The sequence below is a fragment of the Salvia hispanica genome, chromosome 3 (genome assembly GCF_029641045.1).
Source record: "Salvia hispanica isolate PSC_SH4W2 chromosome 3, Shi_PSC_v1, whole genome shotgun sequence".
In the NCBI taxonomy this organism is placed as follows: Eukaryota; Viridiplantae; Streptophyta; class Magnoliopsida; order Lamiales; family Lamiaceae; genus Salvia; species Salvia hispanica.
The window spans coordinates 7,456,854-7,475,373 of NC_142694.1; the positions used below are offsets into that span (position 1 = coordinate 7,456,854).

Sequence of the window (18,520 nt, forward strand, 5' to 3'; positions counted from 1 at the left end):
ATTTTGAGTTGGATACATTTAATATTAAATACTCTAAATTTTGAAATATTTTTAGATTAAAAAATCAAATAATTTAATAATTTTTAACTTCAATATCTAGATGGAGTTTTGAGTGAAAGATTACTGTCTAATTTAATTCAGACAAATTTTTTTTAAAAAATCAAGTTTGATAATATAACTAAGAGACAAGATAAATATAATTACACAAAAAATGTTTCAGGTACTCAATATTTATAAATACTAATAGTGATAAATTCTATTATAGTGTTCATAATTCAAAATAGAGAGCATTTGGAGAAAATATAAATACATCTATAAATTGTTGATAAATTCTTTTATTGTTAGTGCTTAAAAGTTGAATCAACATTAGTTTGAAGTTAATATATGGAAAGTATACTGTATGTGATATATATGTTTCATGGTTGAAAAATTAATAATGGTTTAGGATATAACTGAAATTAAACTAGTGAACAATTAGTTTAGTCCGTCGATAATGTATAATCCTTAAAAATTTCTTTTATCAGACACGAAAATTTCCAAAATACTTTTTCACTCAAATAAGTGAAATATATTAACTTAATTTTGCAAATCAAGGCTACAATTCAACTGAAAATTAATAATGATTTAGGATATAATTAAAACGATTAGTTTAGTCCGTCGTTAATGTATAATCCTTAAAATTTTCTTTTATGAGACGAAGATTTTCAAAGTACTTTTTCACTCAAAAAAGTGAAATATATTAACTTAATTTTGCAAACCAAAGCTACAATTCAACTGAATCTTTAGTACTCCATTTATTATCGTCATATATGAGCAAATTAAATGATTTTTATAGCATATCATTCATAAACTGAATACTACTACTAGTAGTAATATCTAAATTCCAAAACAGAAGATTGTAAACTAATGGGGCAAAAATGGAATTAGGCCAAAGAATGGGGTCAGAGAGCAAAGTACAGTATTAAATTTATTCATAAATTCCACACGGTTTTAGGCTTCTTTCCTGCATGTGCCCTTCTCTCTCTCCTCTCTTTCTCTCTCATCTGCTTGCTGCTCTCCACTCTTCCACCTTTCCCATCTCTTTCCATTTCCTATTTTTCGTCTTTTTTTGGCTTTGATTGATTCCTTCTCTTTGACCACAGCCTCGTGATTTGTACTGATTCTGGAGTAGATTCAATTTTGTGGTCTGTGTTTCCTCTCCTCGAGAGCAATTATACGTAAGCATAAATGAGTCCTAATTTGTTTGTTTTTTCTCATTTATATTGTTATTTTACTCTGCTTGTCTTGTGTAGAATTATGTTTAGCTGTTTGGATAAAGGAAGAGTACATTTTAGTAATCTTCGTTCTTTTGAGTAGATTTGAAGTAGGTTGGAGCTAAAAGAGAAACATTTGAACTTTTTTTTTCATTCTTTTTGCTCAAGGAGGTAAGATGAAATCGGTTTACATCTGTTTTCATTTTGATTTTTTACTTTGCTCCTATTGTTTTAGCCTTTTTTATGCTAGGCAAAGATTAATTTGTAGTACAGAATAGTCGTCAATATCAAAACTCAAGCATTCGGATGAGATTTATGTTAATTTTGGTGTGCAGCAATGGATTCAGGAATTATTGTAGAGGCTAATTAGAAAGCTGCGAAATTAAAATTTGAATGGAAAATAAAGATGATAGAACTAGAAAAAGAAATTTCGGCTTTATGCCTCTTGTGTTTCAGAGAAAAGAAAACAAATTTGCTGAAACAGTTAGTAGTATCTGGCTACCAAAATAGAGTATATCTTTCTGTTTTTAGGCTTTATTTCTTTTTATGCATATATATTGACAACGTTCCCAGTAAATTAGCATTGCAATCTTCTTAATTGTAAAATAGTAGTACTACTTTGCTTAATAGCTACTTGTGCCATTTTTAACAATAAGCTTCCACTTGTTTTTACAGCTTTCACTTTGGAACAAAGTAACGGTCATCTGGTTTTTGAAATGGTCACCCAATCATGGTTTCGTAGTCTGTGGACATCATCGAAGAAGAATGAGTTTCATAGTGAAAAGGCGAAGATTGCAGTTTTGTCATTTGAGGCTGCTAGCTTGATGACTAAACTGCTTCACCTGTGGCAATCAATGACTGATAAGCAGGTTGCTAGGTTAAGAGAGGAGATAAATAGCTCGTTGGGTATAAAGAAGCTTGTATCGGAGAGTGATGAATATATAGGGAAGTTGATTTGTGCGGAGATGATGGAAAATTTGGTGCATGTGGCAAGAGCATTGGCCAGGCTGTCCAAGAAATGCAACGACCCCCTGCTGAGAAGTTTTGAGCAAGCATTTAACGATTTGATTAAGGGTGGCACAGACACATATGGTTGGCAGTTCTCATGGAAGAAGATGGAGAGAAAAGTCAAGAAGATGGAACGTTTTATAGTTGCAAATGCTAATTTGTATCAAGAGATGGAGACGCTCGCAGATCTTGAACAGGCATTGAAGAGGATGAGGGGCAATGATAACGCAGATAGCATTGCATTGGTTGACTATGAGAAGAAGATTGCATGGAAGCGTCAAGAGGTGAAGCATCTCAAGGAAACTTCTCTCTGGAGTCGGACGTATGATTATACCATTATCCTCATGGCAAGATCTCTTTTTACCACGTATGGCAGGATTGGACATGTTTTTGGAGTTAACCACATTGCTGACATGGGGGCTAATTCGAGAGTGATAGATATTTCTAATTCTAATAATCGACGTAGCCACTCAACTGTCTTCATGCAATCATCTGTTTATCCATCTGAAAATTATGTCCCTAGATTTTCTACGGGTGCACAAAGCGAGTCCATCTCTGCGAGAGCAAACAACTTGGGCAACTTCCGTTCAGGTCCTCTTGGGAACTCAATGGCTACGTCTAATCCGATCTCTGGTAAACATAATGGTGTTGGTGGTTATTATTCAGGTCCCTTATCCAGTTCGACAACCAAACCCGATCCTACTTCAGCTCCAAGAACAAGCAAGAGTTCTTTGAGGATGTGGCATTTCCGTGATAAATCTCACAAAGCTGAGAAAATCTCTCAGCGAAAACCAAATAAAATGACCATGTCAGGACCTTTAACTGGATCTGTTATGGTTGGAAATGGTTCTCAGACCAGTAACAGCTACTTAGTACCTGGTGATGCTCATTCTGGAGTTCTGGATGGAAAGATTTATGGGAACTCGAGCGATGGAAACTTCTCTATAGTTGGACCGAAGAGCAAGCTGTTGAATCCGCCTCCTGAAACTCTTGGTGCTTCCGCCCTAGCTCTGCACTATGCAAATCTCATCATATTCGTCGAGAAGTTGGTTGCGTCTCCTCACTTGATCGGGAACGATGCTAGAGACGATGTATATAATATGTTGCCAGCTAGCATCAGAGCATCCCTCAGGGCTAAGCTGAAGCCTTATGCAAAGAGCCTGAGTTCATCAGTTTATGACACAGCTCTTGCGAATGAATGGAATGATGCTATGTCAAAAACACTCGAATGGCTCGCCCCTCTTGCTCATAACATGATAAGATGGCAGTCGGAGCGGAGCTTTGAGCATCAGAGCTTGGTCTCCAGAACAAACATCCTTCTTGTCCAGACGCTCTACTTTGCAAATCAAGAAAAGACAGAAGCCCAGATCACCGAGCTTCTCGTTGGGCTGAACTACATATGGAGATTTGGGAGAGAAATCACTGGAAAATCGCTGGCAGAATGCGCCAGTGGCAGAACGTTTGACGAATATCAGGAGTGATATCACTGTAACCTCTCATATGCGTGTGTGTGTGTATATATCATCATCCTTCACCATCTTGCGCGATAGTAGCTTCTTACATTGATTGAGATCCATTTTCGGACCACGGTGTCGGGTTATTACATTGTGATGGCGAAGAACATCATATGCTGGAGTTTGAATCTGAGCCGTGCTTCATGGATTCCTGGTAAACTGTATATCCAATATTGCCAACTCCTCTCTTATGATCTGTTGATAGCATGTGTATGTTAGAAATTGAGGGATTTTGTCTCATCAAGCTTTGCTGCTTGTCTCAATTTCATGTCTCCTTAAGAATTTGTGTTGTTAGATTACACGAATGATTAAATAGTGCTTGCTGTTTGCCCTTGGATTTATAGCTATAATCAAGAATTTTCGAGTTTTTGGCTGTGAATTTTAGTTGCGAATGATACATAAGTTGGACTTGGACCTTTATCTTTGTCTGTATTTCTGGGCTGTGGCTCTAAATAGAAATAAGACAACTTGAGATTTATTTAATGATATTGATTGCAGGAGTCTGGTGAATACAATAAATACCCACCAATAATTTCTTGATATAGTGCATCTAGACACTTCAACTATCGGTTTTGACATTTCAACTAGTACTTCTTATTCTGTTTTCAGAATAAAAGAACTTTTTTATTCTAAGTTGAAAAACTGTCAGCAAATGAGCACCTCATTTAAGCATTTATAAAATTTATAGTAGTAGTATAATCTAATGCATATATGCTTTTATTAGGATCAAAGAAAGCGGCACATAAACGTCGAGATTAGGTGCATATCATACATATTACTCCCTCCGTCCACGAATAGGAGTCCCGTTTTTCCATTTTGGTCCGTCCACAAATAGGAGTCCCGGTTCATAATTACTATAAATGGTAAAGAGGCCCCACATTCCACCAACCCATTCTACTCACATATCATTTAAAATTAATATATACAAGTGGGACCCCTATTCCACTAACTTTCTTCCACTCACTTTTCTTAACATTTCTTAAAACCCGCACCAATAAGAAATGGGACTCCTATTGTTGGACGGAGGGAGTACTATTTTTAAATAGTAATATTTTATTATGATGAAAATTACAATGCTTTATTGAGAAGAAAAACATATTCTATGGCGTTCGTTGTATTTCGAGCTCTAACTAATACTATACGTAAATTGATTTTCAAGCAACAAGAAGGATGCAAGTTAATTTGTGTTACTACGCATTACACAATATGCAATAAAGAGTTAATATGTTTAATTGAGATGTCATTTACAATGTATTTAAGATATCAATAATCAATATCATGCGTGGTAGACAATCTTAATTATAATAAAACTAATAAAGTTTTTATACCTAATTTATCCCATTTTAGATCTCAATTGATGATACAAAGACAATTTAGTCTAATAATATACTCCTATATTAGAATTGTAATCTGTATAAGAGCATCTCCAATGGTGTAGATGTCCTGCCGTCCTTCTTGACGGACTTTCCAAAAACACCTCATACCACGTCATAACTCATAAGGACTTCCCACGACACTGTCACGTCATAAGGACATCCCACTGCATAGTGGCGAACATCCCCAAGGACATCGCGACGGACTTCCACAATAATAAAAATTCACAAATTCACAAATATACAATTTATTACGGAATAAAAATTTCGACACGAATATGAGGAAAATTCAATGAGCCGTATATATAGAGTTTTTTTAAAAAAATAAAATAAAAAATCGGGACGTCCGTCGTGGCACCGCAATGGCTGATGTCAATACGGATGTCCCGGCGGATGTCGTCGGAAAGCCGCGGATGTGCTGTCTCCGCAGCCGGCATCCGCATCCGCCCCTCCCATGCCTAATGGCGGATGTCCCGCGCGGACTTTTCCGACGTCCGCCGGGACATCCTCCATTGAGGACATCTCCAAGGGGGAAAAGTAAGTTGAGAAGGTATATTTCTAATTTACCTCCTAAAAAAGGCAATTATACATTCTTAAAAAGTAATGGATTCCAATGGAAGAAGGTAAATTATAAAGGAAAATAAAAATAACTTAACTTTTTACCTTCTCGTCCAAGAAGAGGTAAAGATACATTATCAAAATGAAAGAAGGTATAATACCTCCTCAAATACCTTTTTCTTTGGAACATAAAATTTTATTAAGAAGAATTAAATATGATTGTTGTTTCTCTTTTATCTCTCCATTTACCCCTTGCCTTATTGTATCCAAAATCATGTATTAATTGGTATACGGAGCATTTACTATTTTACAGTACTTGATTAAGGGCCTTGTCTTTGGAAGAAATACAAGAAATACAAAAAAAAGTGCCATTTTAATCACGTGAAGGAAATCTATCGATGAAATTAGAGTTTATTGTTGTTTACCGGCTATTCTAAGTTTCTAACTAAGTTTAACTTGGACAAAATGTACGAGTATACTACTTCAATAATTAGAGTTGGAGTTGGAAGATTAAATATGACAAAATACTAGATAAAGGCGATTACCAAAACGTTGTATGATCACCAATTGGCAAGCACATGTGCTCGCAACACCAGTTTACTGAGTAATAGCATCCACTGTAGGTGGATACTTTTTGGTTGACCTCTGTTTTTTATCCATAGTCACTTTTTATTTGTCCACAACCACAAAAAAAAGTTTCCGCAGCAATAGTGGACACTTTTGTTAGTCACATTTCACTTTATTTTTATTCTTTGTATATTTTAATTCAATTAGACTTAAAATTATCGGACTAAAAATAATTAGAAAACGAGATAATAATAAAATTAATAAGTGCGATGAGACCAAATATTCGTTGTATTAGTGGATACCGGAAAATTACAACGAACATTTTATAAAAAAAACATATAAAAACAAATAAAAACACCGCCACCATCTACTCGGTGGCGGAGTCGGAATCGTCTGCCTCTTCTTCATCGCCCACTCCCCCCGGCGCCGCCGCCCCTGCCCCCGCCGCCCCCGGCGCACCCGGCGCCGCTGGAACAGTCAGCCCCAGATCCTCTTTGATCCTACACATGAGCTCATAGTATATCGCCTTGGTGATCGGGTCGGGCCGACTCGTAGAAACGGCAGTTCTCTTGCAGTTGTTTCATCAACTGCACATTCAGGTTCTTGTTCAAGACCACATGGGCCCCATGGTCCACGGACTGAGCTCCAGAAGGCGCCTGCGCTGCGCGATCCAGACGCGGGCGCCGAGTAGCGGGAGGAACCTGTAGACATTCGGGCGCTGCGGATACTGGCCTTCTGCCCCGGAGGGCGTGAGCGCCTACTGTGTGTATCAGAGGGCTCCTCCGTTTGGGCGTCGTTGAGGTCGATTGATTGTCCGCCGCTGCTGCTGTTGTAGTTCCCGGCTCTGTTGCGTCTATTGTGCTTCGCCCCGTGACCTTCAGTCTCCTCTGCACAGATGGACTTGAATTTCGGGCAGTTCTCGAGAACGAGAAACTCCTCCCAGTGGGTGAACTTAGGCTTCCATAGCGCGTTGTATTGGGACACAGACAGAGCCTTCACGTCGGCTTCGTTGCGGCCACTCTCAGCGTTGAGAAGGTTGTTGCCGTAGATGCTCGCGAACTTCCTGGTGGGTTCAGAATCCTCCCAAAATTTTTCCGGATCTGTTCCGCGTCACGCGGTTTGGCGCCTCTCGGCTTGAACTCATTGTAGGTCAACAAAACGCGCTTCCAAAATCCCATCTCGGTCTGATCGGTGCCAACACAGGGTCTGATGTGACGGCATCCTATGCCCTCGCCACAGCAATCGACTCGTCTTTGGTGTAGTGCCCGCCCCGACTTGCTACCACTGACTCGCTACCGCCGCTGCCGCTGCCATCCCCGTCGCCGTCGCCGTCGGCCCTCCCCCCACCGCGTTGCCGCCGCCCCTCCCACCACCGCCGTTGCCCGCCCCTCCCACCACCACCGTTGCCGCCGCCTCTCCCACCACCGCCGTCGCCGGAACATCTCGTCGGCGGGGTCTCCGGTAGGCCCGGACTCATCAGCCCCATCATCTGCTCCAGTGTGAACCTATTGAAATCAGACAAAGGAGTCTGGGTGCGCTGGAAAGAGTGAGAAGGGGTATCCGGACGCGGATGGTTGGGCGAGTCCATAGTGGGTCGATAATCTCCGAATGCCGAACGACCCAAATTCCTCTGATGAGATGACTGACCCCGATATTGGGTTTGTTGCCACGGCGGGGATGTCGGTGACCACGGCTGGAATGGAGGGGGACTGGGACTCGATACCCACAGCTGAGATGGCTGGGAAGAAGGATAGTATCCGTATCCCGATTCTTCCGTGCTGGGTGAATCTTCGTCTCTCCCGTGCATTTGGTATAAAATTCTGAAGAGTAAAATTGGAGGTGGAGTGAAAATGGGTGTGGAGTGAAAAACAAATTGGTGGGGTATTTAAATAAGCCAAAAAAGTAATTACAAATTCGAAATAAAAAAAAAATTAAAATAAAAAACGGCGACCGCCGCGGCGGTTTCGCCGCGCAATAGATCGGCGCGGCGGCCGCCGCGCTTCTCTCTCCTCCGGCTCGTCCACGCCGCCTTCGGGGCGAATGCCCTTCCGCCCCAACAAAATCGTCCGCCTCCGGGGCGGACGCGTCCTCCGCAGTAGCCCGCCTGTGGCTAAGCCGCGATGGGGGCGGCCGGCGCGCCGCCCCTATAGTGGATGCTCTAATATCAAGAGCCGGGGCGGATATAGCTTATAAGGACATGGGGCAAATGTCTCTCCTCGTCCGTTCATTTCCTTTATATATTTATATATAGATTTCTGATTATATATTTCAACTACTCTAAATGCACCTTCTCAAATACATAATTTTTTCTTGTTTATTATATTTTGCCCCTCTTTTAATAAAATTTTGGTTACGCTCCTGATCAAGAGCGCATGTACTTGATCAAGCGCACATATACTCCCAATGCCTTTCGCATTGCGAGCATGCATGTGATCGAGTACCCGTTTAGCCAATGAGGATCACCTATGCCATATTCTACTCCATCCCCTACTACATACACACAAACCACCAGTGTTTTAAAAATCGGACCGGACCGGCCAGTTCGACTGGTCGGACCGCGAACCGGCAGCTGATCCGATCCGGTTCGGCCCCTAAAACCGTTAGTATGTTAAACCGCCTTGAGCCGCCGGAACCGGCCGGTCGGACCGGTTGAACCGGGAACCGGGAACCGATTTTTATGTTTAAAAGCTTGTTTAAAATATGTGACTAGAGAGGATTGAACCCTAGACCTTTAGGTAACCAACACCTCTACCACTCCACCACATGATCTTGAATGAAATATTGTGAACATTAATTATTGTTATATATTAACTCTATAATTTTTTGTCCACACAAATTAATAATTTGTGTTTAGTTTTATACTTTAAAATAAGTTTTAGTTGTGATATGTTTAATTTTAATTATAAGCCACTAAATTTTATTTTTATTGATGTAATATATATATTATTAATATGGTTTATTACTTCATATTTACTAATAATTCAAATTTAATTTTATGTAATAACTAATAATACTATTATAGTATATATATTTATCCAAGTTAACTAAAAATTGATGTTTAGTTTATATATTATCTATAATATTGTTTCACCACATAAATGGTTTGAGATAATATGAATTTTATCTATTTATTATATGTAAAATATGTAATTTTTTTTGCTGCATTAATTAAAAATTTATATATTTAATAAATATTTAAATTTTACCATCCACTTACTTTAAATACTCTTAATATTTAATTTACTTAAAATGTTTAATATATGTTTTTGTTATATGTTAATATTAATTGTAATATATTACTCACTAAATTTAATATATTTTGTAAGAGCATATTTAATTTTATATTTGCAAAGTAAAACGGTTCGACCAGTGATTGAATCGGTCGGACTGGTTGAACCGTGAACCAGTAGCCTCACCGGTTCATCGGCCGATCCGATTTTTAAAACATTGCAAACTGCAAACATGAGTGATGGACCCCACCATCACTTATTATGTGTGTATGTAATAGGGGATGAAGTAGAATATTATGACATAGATGATCCCATCCGTCGTTTAACAGCCTTGCTTGCAAAAAAGGTGGCGCCAATGGTTTGCTTTTTACCTTGATTCAAAGTTTCTAACAGTACTTCACTTAGTTCACTATTTATGCGAACAATTTCATGAAAGTCTTTAACCAAATTTGGACGCTACTGAATGCATATAAAATTTTAAATCAATTTGAAAAGGATACTTGCAACACGTGTCATCTCCAAATCCATTGTTTATTCAGCACACCATGTCAGTGAATCCATAGTAAATTTTGACAATGACATATGAACAAACAATATGCGTAAAAAAAAGGGAAAATAAATCACAGATGCCTTTCCATTGACACAAATATAACATGATTCAATTAAAACTTTGGAATAATTAGAAAACTTAAAAAAAACCAAGATTTATTTTAACAATAAAGGGCAATTAATGATTTAACCAACTCCCACTTTTCAATCAGCCTTACATTAGTAGTAGTAAATCTCTACATTTTGGTATTGTCTCGTTGCTAGACTTAAAAAATTCCATTCTGTATGAGATTAGAAATGTTGATAAAACACGTATAAAACTAATAATCAGGATTATAGGACATGCAGAATTAAAAAGATTCATTCGTTGATTCTCTCTAACAACATTATTTTCATCTAAAGTAAAAAATATGATCATGTTAGAAATATTTAAGGTTGAAATGTGCAAGAACTGAAATTGATTGGTGACACGAATGATGCGACAGCGACAGCACATTGATTTTGTACGTAGAAAAGGGTGGCAAAATGCCCCGGTTTCCCCTCACTTCACTCCTCCATCATTCGTCTCAGCTACCCCCTCATCGTCAAGAACTCACTTCACTCTCCACTGTGTGTTTGTGCGTGAAAAATGGTGGTCTCAAATTACCTGCTTCTTGAAGAGCCCATTAGGATGGCTTCCATTCTCGAGCCCTCCAAGCCTGTATGTATCATTCCTCTTCACAAAACTGCCTCAAAAATCGAATCTTTTTTTCTTTTCCTCTTTCAATTTGTTGTGTGTGAGTGTGATCTTGGCTAGTTCATGTGAGTGGTGAAAAAGGGGGTTATTCGAACTGTTCTCGATCACGATCTTGGCCAGTTGTTTGTATTCTTCCTTCACGATCTTGGCCGTTTGATGTGATTAGAGAAAAGGGTTGTGTGAACTGCCCATAATGGATTGATTCCTTCACCACATTGTGATTATGATTTCTTCTTGAATTTGAACAATTTTTTGTGCTGCTGCTTTAGTACTGTGTTGTGAGTTTGGATGTGATTTGTTTGTGTAGAGTTTCTTTCCGGCAATGACCAAGATAGTGGGGACACTAGGCCCGAATTCACGGTCTGTTGAGGTTATCGCTGGCTGTCTCAAGGCTGGAATGTCTGGTGATTTTCCTTAACTCAGCTCCTGTTTATGTGTTTGTGTGTGTTTCTACCTATTTGGTGATGTGTAATTGCTTTTAGATTGCTTATTTGTTGCTGGACTGCTGTGTTTAGGTTGATGTATGAGATTTAAGAGTAGATGCTTATCTTGCTGTCTGCATTGGCAATGTGCTGATGCTTGTGGTGGTAATGGTGTTGGGTGGGGTGGGGGGTAGTCTGCATAGGATCTGTTATTGGATTTTCGAGTGTAGTTGATGAATAATACAAGAAGTTGTCGAAAGAGAGATCAATGAACAACTAGTTCAGTGTCATATGTCTCATGATTTCTTCGACCAGATTGTTCTTTATTTAGTTTGTGTAAGAGGCATTCAAAGATACCTACCTTGTAAGGTAGATGCGTGTCGTGATAGCCCTTGCTGCTGCTGCAATCATCTAAATCAAATTCTTTTGATGTATAAATAGTTGCACGATTTGATTTCTCGTTTGGTGATGCGAAATTTCACCAAGACACACTGGAGAACTTATCGATGGCAATCAAGGCAACACAAAAACTGTGCGGGGTAAGCTTCATATGTCCTGCATTGACGTTTAAATGGCATGTATACATTTACTTTCGAATGGCATCCATACATTTCATTTCTCTCAGGTTATGCTAGATACATTGGGTCCAGAGCTGCTACTTGTCAACAAGTCTGAGCACCCAATCGCCCTTGAGGAAGATTCTTTTGTCATCCTAACACCCGATCAAGATAAGCAAGCTAGTTCGGATCTACTTCCGATTAATTTTAGTGGATTATCCAAGGTAAAGATGCTACGTCTACAAGAAATTTCGTGATGTTTTATCTTGCCCGTGAGTCGTGATGCATGCACGATTATGGATCGATTATTTATAGTAACACTAGAGGTTCTCGATATTGCCTGCCTCAGTCCCGCCTTTTCTCAGTTTGATTTCTGAAACATTGCTTAATTGACAAACCTTGTTTCCTATTTTGCAGGCCGTGAAAAAGGGAGATGATATTTTCATTGGCCAATACTTGTTTACTGGAAATGAAACGACTTCGGTTTGGATGGAGGTATGGCAGACCCAGAATATCATTTCATTTCATTGCCTTTTGCATCTTCTGACCTTCATATTTCAGTTACTGACTGTGAAATTCTTGATCATATTTGCTATTCCTCGGTGCAGGTGTCAGAGGTAAAAGGGGAGGATGTGGTATGTCGGATCAAGAATTCTGCCACGTTGGCTGGGCCGTTATACACATTGCATGTCGCAGGGATCCATATCGATCTTCCTACTCTCACTGATAAAGATAAGGAGGCATGAGCTTCTTTCATCTCTAATGAGTAATTTGTATAAACGCACGCACACAAACAAACACACACTCACTCTGTAGAAAAAGTTATACCTAATTTACATGGCATGTCTGTTTCATACCATAATCAGGTTATAAGCACTTGGGGAGTTCGAAACAAAATAGATTTTCTCTCACTTTCTTATGCTCGACGGGCTGAAGATGTTAGACATGTAAGTATAGTATCATAGATTTTATTTACATGTTTCTCTCTTCAAACCATTTATGTTAGATCATTTAGGCAACATTTATGACAAGTGTGGGGCGGAAATTTTACATTTTCTTTCAGGCGCGCGAGTTTCTTTCTGGATTAGGTGACCTCAGTCAGACTCAGATTTTTGCGAAGATTGAGAACGTGGAGGTCAATTTTTCAACTTTGATATTTCCGGAACTAAATTTACACATAAATGTATGCCATAGTTATTTCCCTCTATTTACAGGGCTTGGATAATTTTGACGAGATTCTCCAAGAAGCAGATGGCATAATCCTTGCTCGCGGAAATCTTGGAATAGATCTACCACCCGAGAAGGTCTACATTGAACTTTAATGCACAATTTCTTTTCTTAGCTACCTGAAGATCTGACATGTTCTTGCTGTATGCAGGTATTCTTATACCAAAAGGAAGCCATTTACAAATGCAATGTTGCAGGGAAGCCCGCAGTGGTGACTCGTGTTGTAGACAGCATGACCGACAACTTAAGGCCCACTCGTGCTGAGGCAACTGATGTTGCAAATGCTGTGCTAGATGGTATCTTCCGTTTTTATAATAAGTTTTTTTTTCGTAGTAGCTTCTTTAGGTGTCCTAAGAATTAATATCCCTAACGTTTTATGAGTCCGAAAACTTGAAAGCTCATTAAACGTCATTTGCACTCGTTTTCAGGCACTGATGCAATTCTACTAGGTGCAGAGACCTTACGAGGACTTTACCCTGTCGAGACAATATCTACAGTCGGGAAAATTTGTTCCGAGGTGTGGTTTGTCCTGCTTCTTTGAAACTCTAAACTCTACACCTTCCATGATACACCGTTATTATATTTGCATAGATTCTACGATATAGCATCTCAGAAGATAACGTTTTTCATCTTGTTTGGCTCGTCGAACTTTTTATACCACATGCAGGCTGAAAAGGCCTACCATCAAGATCTCTATTTCAAGAAGGCCGTGAAACATGTTGGCGAGCCAATGTCGCACCTAGAATCAATAGCTTCCTCAGCAGTATGCATCTACCGCCATTTTTGCTTTATTTCGTTTCTTTCAATCTGTTTCGATTGGTCTTCTGAGTTATTCGTGACACCCCCTGCATTTTCTTATTTATGTAGGTCCGTGCTGCCATCAAGGTGAAGGCATCGATCATTATTTGCTTCACTTCATCGGGAAGAGCTGCAAGGTTTGCGTTTCACTTTATAGTCTGATATTCTGTGTCGTATATTTTGCAACAGATAAATTTTGATACTTAAATGCAGTAGCTAAATATGCTCCTTCCAACAAACAATGCAGGTTAATAGCTAAGTATAGACCTACTATGCCGGTTTTGTCCGTTGTCATTCCCCGTCTGAAGACGAATCAGCTCTCGTGGACCTTCAGTGGGGCTTTTGAGGTACTCTACTGTATAATCTGATCTGTATAGACAATTTAGCTTCACAAACTTCTACTTGAAATGAGATGAAAGAGAAGGAAAATTCCCTGGTCGCTTATTAATCGTTTGGCATATTCGTTGTTGGCAGGCGAGGCAATCTCTGATAGTAAGAGGCCTTTTCCCCATGCTTGCAGATCCTCGGCATCCAGTAAGACCTTTCTTCCGTTTCTCTCTCCCTGTTTGGCCGTAGTTGTTTATGTACTTACTTGCATTCAACATCATTCAAAAGTCCCAACGATTATCGATCATGTGTAGCCTCGTTACAGTGGAGGATCCAGAACATAATTTTTTTAAGTGTCTGTTTGTTTTGTTTGCAGGCTGAATTCTCGAGCTCGACAAACGAGTCCGTGCTGAAGGTAGCCTTGGATCACGGGAAGGCCTCTGGCGTCATAAAACCACATGACCGCGTGGTGGTTTGCCAGAAAGTTGGGGATGCGTCTGTGGTGAAGATCATTGAGCTTGAAGATTAGGGCTCCACTCAACATCATGTTAAAGTGTTGAATAATGTATCACTTTGTTGGATGAATGTATTAAACAATCTTCGAATTCTATTTTTCAGCTAATTAAATGAACTGGTCGTGTGATAAAGGAGAGATCTGAATGAAAATTGTCATTTTATTTTTATCTTCACTACTCTTATTTCATTTCACTTCAATTATATCAAGAAGGGGCGAACTTGCAGGTGGTGAATTATGAAATATACTTCAAATAAATGGAGAATTGCATAAAACTTATTTGAAAACTTGATCTTAGTGAATCCACTAAAAAAGTGACTTTTTCACTTGCATACATGAATATCCAGTCATATATGACAGGACCATTTATCCACTTGAAATTAAATCTGCGAACTTTATTTCTTAAAATTCGAGATAGATTAATAAAGAAAAAATGAAAATATCAAAAATCGGTTAAGAGTAGAAAATTAAACATTGAAAGTGAGGAGAAGATGATTAGACAGTTGAATTAAAAGTGTTGTAAGCTTGTAGTCGTTGTACGGAAGTGGCATGTAACTGCCATTTCTGTCAAATATGTTGAATGCCTGCATTAATCATATGCCAACTGTAATTACTCATCCGTCAACTCCAAATACAGAATCTTTCCTATTTTATTAGTGTTTTTTGTTTTTTTGTCGGTAATATATAACCACATTATCTCAAGATTGTGAATTGTCATCTCCCCCACATTTAGATCTCTCCTCATCCACACCCTCCACACTGTGTTTGTGCGTGTTTCTTGATTCAGACATGGTCTCCAACTCCAATCACTTGCTCCTTGAAGAGCCCCTCAGAATGGCCTCCATTCTTGAGCCCAGCAAACCTGTATGTATTTGTATCGCTCTCTCTCTCTCTCTCATGTTGTAAAGTCCAAATTATAAGTAGTCTGGTCTGGTGTTTCAGAACTTCTTCCCAGCATTGACAAAGATTGTTGGAACGCTGGGCCCCAAATCAAGATCGGTGGAGGCCATCTCCGGCTGCCTCCAAGCTGGGATGTCTGGTCAGTTTCATTCAACTTCCATTGACTTTATGGATAGATGGATCATGATTATCAACTGCTATTGCTTAATTGGGAATTTGAATTCAAGCAAATTATGTCATCTATTGTGTATTTTTCAATAGTTGCTCGCTTCGATTTCTCGTGGGGTGATGCTGAATTTCATCAGGAGTCATTGGACAATTTGAGAGTGGCTATCAAGAGCACCAAAAAGCTCTGTGCTGTAAGCTTCCTCTAAATTTTTCAAAATCTTGTTTTTTTTTTTTGCTTTTGAATCATCCTCTGTTCATTCTTGATCAGCTCATGCTCGACACCGTGGGCCCGGAGCTGCAAGTTGTCAACAAGACTGAGCATCCTATTTCCCTCGAGGAAAATTCCACAGTCATTCTAACACCTGATCAAGACAAGGAAGCCACTCCCAATTTGCTTCCCATTAATTTCACCGGCTTATCCGAGGTAACACAGTAAGCTAATGCACAAAGCTCTAATCTTGTGAAGCTGCAGATGGTTGTTATGTCTCAATGGTAGTTTACTTTGGAAAATGGGGTGTTTATGCATTCGGCCTATAAAGTTTAGCTCTGTTCAGTTGAGAGTTTCTGATGATATTCATGATCAACATAGTTGTGATGATTTTGCAGGCAGTGAAGATGGGGGATACTATTTTTATCGGTCAATATCTGTTTACAGGAAGTGAAACTACCTCGGTCTGGCTTGAGGTAATGCTGCTGACATAATTAGGTTTAACTATGTCAACGAGTGTGTCAATTGTGATGGTCCAATCATGCAGGTTACAGAGGTGAAAGGGAAGGATGTGGTTTGTTTGATCAAGAACTCTGCAACCTTGGCTGGATCGTTGTACACTCTGCACGTATCTCAGATTCGGATCGAGCTTCCTACTCTGACAGACAAAGATAAGGAGGTATTTGTTTTTGAGCTGTACTTTACCATTCAAGAACGCTCAAATCCATTCATTCCTTGTGATGAAAAATGTGTGTTGGTTTGTGGTGAGATTAGGTGATACGCACTTGGGGCATTCGCAACAACATAGACTTCCTTTCACTCTCATACACAAGGTGTGCTGAAGACATCAGGCTTGTAAGTATAGTTGCCATCTGGCTGGTGCTGAATGTGGTTGATTGTCATAGACCCGTTGGGTGATGAAATGGACGTGCTCTCGTTTCAGGCACGGGAGTTTCTCTCTACGTTGGGTGATCTCAACCAGACTCTGATCTTTGCAAAGATCGACAATGTGGAGGGGATGACTCACTTTGATGAGATCCTTGAAGCAGCCGATGGGATCATTCTCTCTCGAGGGAATCTTGGGATCGATCTCCCACCAGAGAAGGTCCGCTCCACGATCCTTGATACATTCAAAAAACTGCTCTAACGGGGAATTTTGTATTCCATTCAGGTGTTTATGTTTCAGAAGGAAGCTGTTCACAAGTGCAACATGGCAGGGAAGCCTGCAGTGGTGACTCGTGTCGTGGACAGTATGGCTGACAACTTGAGGCCTACTCGTGCAGAGGCGACTGATGTCGCCAATGCTGTATTGGACGGTACATCTGACTTGTTACACCGATGTTTTCGCATTACTTGTTGTGTCTAAGGTTTATTTGTTTGCACTTTACAGGAAGTGATGCAATCCTGCTAGGAGCAGAAACACTGAGGGGGCTATACCCAGTGGAGACTATATCGGTTGTTCGTAAGATTTGTGCTGAGGTTAGTTGATGATGGCAGATTTTAAGATAATTGGGTTTCTAGCCTAGGTTTTAGAATTGTTAGGCTTGCTTTTTCAGGCAGAAAAGGTATACAATCAGGATCTGTATTTCAAGAAGACAGTCAAGTTTGTTGGAGAACCCATGAGTCACCTTGAATCAATTGCCTCTTCTGCTGTATGTTGCCCTCTAATATCTCTCTCTCTTTCCATTTCTATCTAACTATACATTTCTCTATTTTATTTCACATACATAGAATTATTCAGTTCATAAAATTGTGTTTTGTGAAATGTAGGTTCGAGCTGCCATCAAGGTGAAGGCATCAGTCATTATCTGCTTCACTTCCTCAGGAAGAGCTGCTAGGTCTCTCTCTCTCTCTCCCACACACACACACACAGACACTCAGTGGGTGACTTGATGAGGCATGATAAAAGTGCAGGTTGTTAGCTAAGTACAGACCTACAATGCCTGTAATATCTGTTGTGATTCCACGAGTGAAGACGAATCAGCTCCGGTGGACCTTTACTGGAGCTTTCGAGGTATATTTTGGTGTCAAATGCTTAAGATCATGTTCATTTTAGTGAAACCATTTGCATGAATTTGTCTTGGCAGGCTAGGCAATCTTTGATAGTCAGAGGCCTCTTCCCAATGCTTGCAGATCCCAGACATCCGGTAATAACTTTACTGCTCCCTCTTTGATCTCTCTTTGATCTCTCTTTGATGATGATGATGATGATCTCTGCTATTACAGTCGGAGTCGACCAGTGCAACGAGTGAGTCAATCCTCAAGGTTGCTCTGGAACATGGCAAGGCCTCAGGCCTTATACAAACGCATGACCGTGTTGTCGTCTTCCAGAAAATTGGTGATGCATCTGTTGTCAAGATCATTGAGCTTGACCAATAGACAAGCTAATTGTGCATCTGAATAAAATGGGACTCTTATATGTAAGAGGGATTTTGGGATTTTGCACATGCTGTCCTAATCAGTAATAAAGTTGAGGTGCTCAACACTGTTCAACCAAGATAAGAGTTCCCTTTTCTATGTCAAAACTGTGTGAAAGCCCACAATGACAATGAAATCACGTTAAATCTAATACTATGAAACACTTCATTTTAGTCTCCTGTAATCGTGAATT

The 18,520-nt window shown here is 39.6% G+C and overlaps 3 protein-coding genes across 4 annotated transcripts; all 3 read left to right on the forward strand.

The window, feature by feature from the left end:
• Positions 1 to 1,011: 1,011 nt before the first annotated feature.
• LOC125214978 (uncharacterized) lies at positions 1,012 to 4,154 on the forward strand. Of its 2 annotated transcripts, XM_048116243.2 has the most exons (3): positions 1,012 to 1,217; positions 1,357 to 1,424; positions 1,929 to 4,154. In XM_048116243.2, exon 3 carries the CDS (start codon positions 1,970 to 1,972, stop codon positions 3,740 to 3,742), a length of 1,773 nt encoding a protein of 590 aa, XP_047972200.1. In that variant the 5' UTR covers positions 1,012 to 1,217; positions 1,357 to 1,424; positions 1,929 to 1,969; the 3' UTR covers positions 3,743 to 4,154. The 2 variants fall into 2 exon arrangements, with proteins under 2 accessions (XP_047972200.1, XP_047972199.1); XM_048116242.2 differs by lacking the exon at positions 1,357 to 1,424.
• Positions 4,155 to 10,592: 6,438 nt separating this feature from the next.
• Positions 10,593 to 14,802, forward strand: LOC125211537 (pyruvate kinase 2, cytosolic-like). Its single transcript, XM_048111376.2, has 16 exons — positions 10,593 to 10,752; positions 11,096 to 11,192; positions 11,652 to 11,749; positions 11,836 to 11,991; positions 12,185 to 12,262; positions 12,376 to 12,507; positions 12,634 to 12,714; positions 12,831 to 12,902; positions 12,982 to 13,071; positions 13,146 to 13,290; positions 13,423 to 13,511; positions 13,662 to 13,757; positions 13,862 to 13,929; positions 14,040 to 14,139; positions 14,267 to 14,326; positions 14,496 to 14,802. Exons 1-16 carry the CDS (start codon positions 10,681 to 10,683, stop codon positions 14,646 to 14,648), a joined length of 1,587 nt encoding a protein of 528 aa, XP_047967333.1. The 5' UTR covers positions 10,593 to 10,680; the 3' UTR covers positions 14,649 to 14,802.
• A 535-nt stretch (positions 14,803 to 15,337) lies between these two features.
• Positions 15,338 to 18,500, forward strand: LOC125211536 (pyruvate kinase 1, cytosolic-like). Its single transcript, XM_048111374.2, has 15 exons — positions 15,338 to 15,497; positions 15,576 to 15,672; positions 15,795 to 15,892; positions 15,970 to 16,125; positions 16,308 to 16,385; positions 16,457 to 16,588; positions 16,684 to 16,764; positions 16,853 to 17,014; positions 17,081 to 17,225; positions 17,300 to 17,388; positions 17,466 to 17,561; positions 17,680 to 17,747; positions 17,824 to 17,923; positions 17,997 to 18,056; positions 18,136 to 18,500. The coding sequence occupies exons 1-15, from the start codon at positions 15,423 to 15,425 to the stop codon at positions 18,286 to 18,288; spliced, it is 1,590 nt and encodes a 529-aa protein (XP_047967331.1). The 5' UTR covers positions 15,338 to 15,422; the 3' UTR covers positions 18,289 to 18,500.
• Positions 18,501 to 18,520: the final 20 nt, after the last annotated feature.

What these genes read in the sequence shown, in the direction of transcription:
- LOC125211537 (XM_048111376.2), top strand. Translation starts at nt 10,681, where the DNA reads ATGGTGGTCTCAAATTACCTGCTTCTTGAAGAGCCCATTAGGATGGCT. An exon ending in TTCTCGAGCCCTCCAAGCCT is followed by an intron (nt 10,753 to 11,095) that starts GTATGTATCATT and finishes TTGTTTGTGTAG; the next exon opens with AGTTTCTTTCCGGCAATGAC. An exon ending in GGGCTGAAGATGTTAGACAT is followed by an intron (nt 12,715 to 12,830) that starts GTAAGTATAGTA and finishes ATTTTCTTTCAG; the next exon opens with GCGCGCGAGTTTCTTTCTGG.
- LOC125214978 (XM_048116243.2), top strand. Translation starts at nt 1,970, where the DNA reads ATGGTCACCCAATCATGGTTTCGTAGTCTGTGGACATCATCGAAGAAG.
- LOC125211536 (XM_048111374.2), top strand. Translation starts at nt 15,423, where the DNA reads ATGGTCTCCAACTCCAATCACTTGCTCCTTGAAGAGCCCCTCAGAATG. An exon ending in CCTCCAAGCTGGGATGTCTG is followed by an intron (nt 15,673 to 15,794) that starts GTCAGTTTCATT and finishes ATTTTTCAATAG; the next exon opens with TTGCTCGCTTCGATTTCTCG. An exon ending in TCCTCAGGAAGAGCTGCTAG is followed by an intron (nt 17,748 to 17,823) that starts GTCTCTCTCTCT and finishes ATAAAAGTGCAG; the next exon opens with GTTGTTAGCTAAGTACAGAC.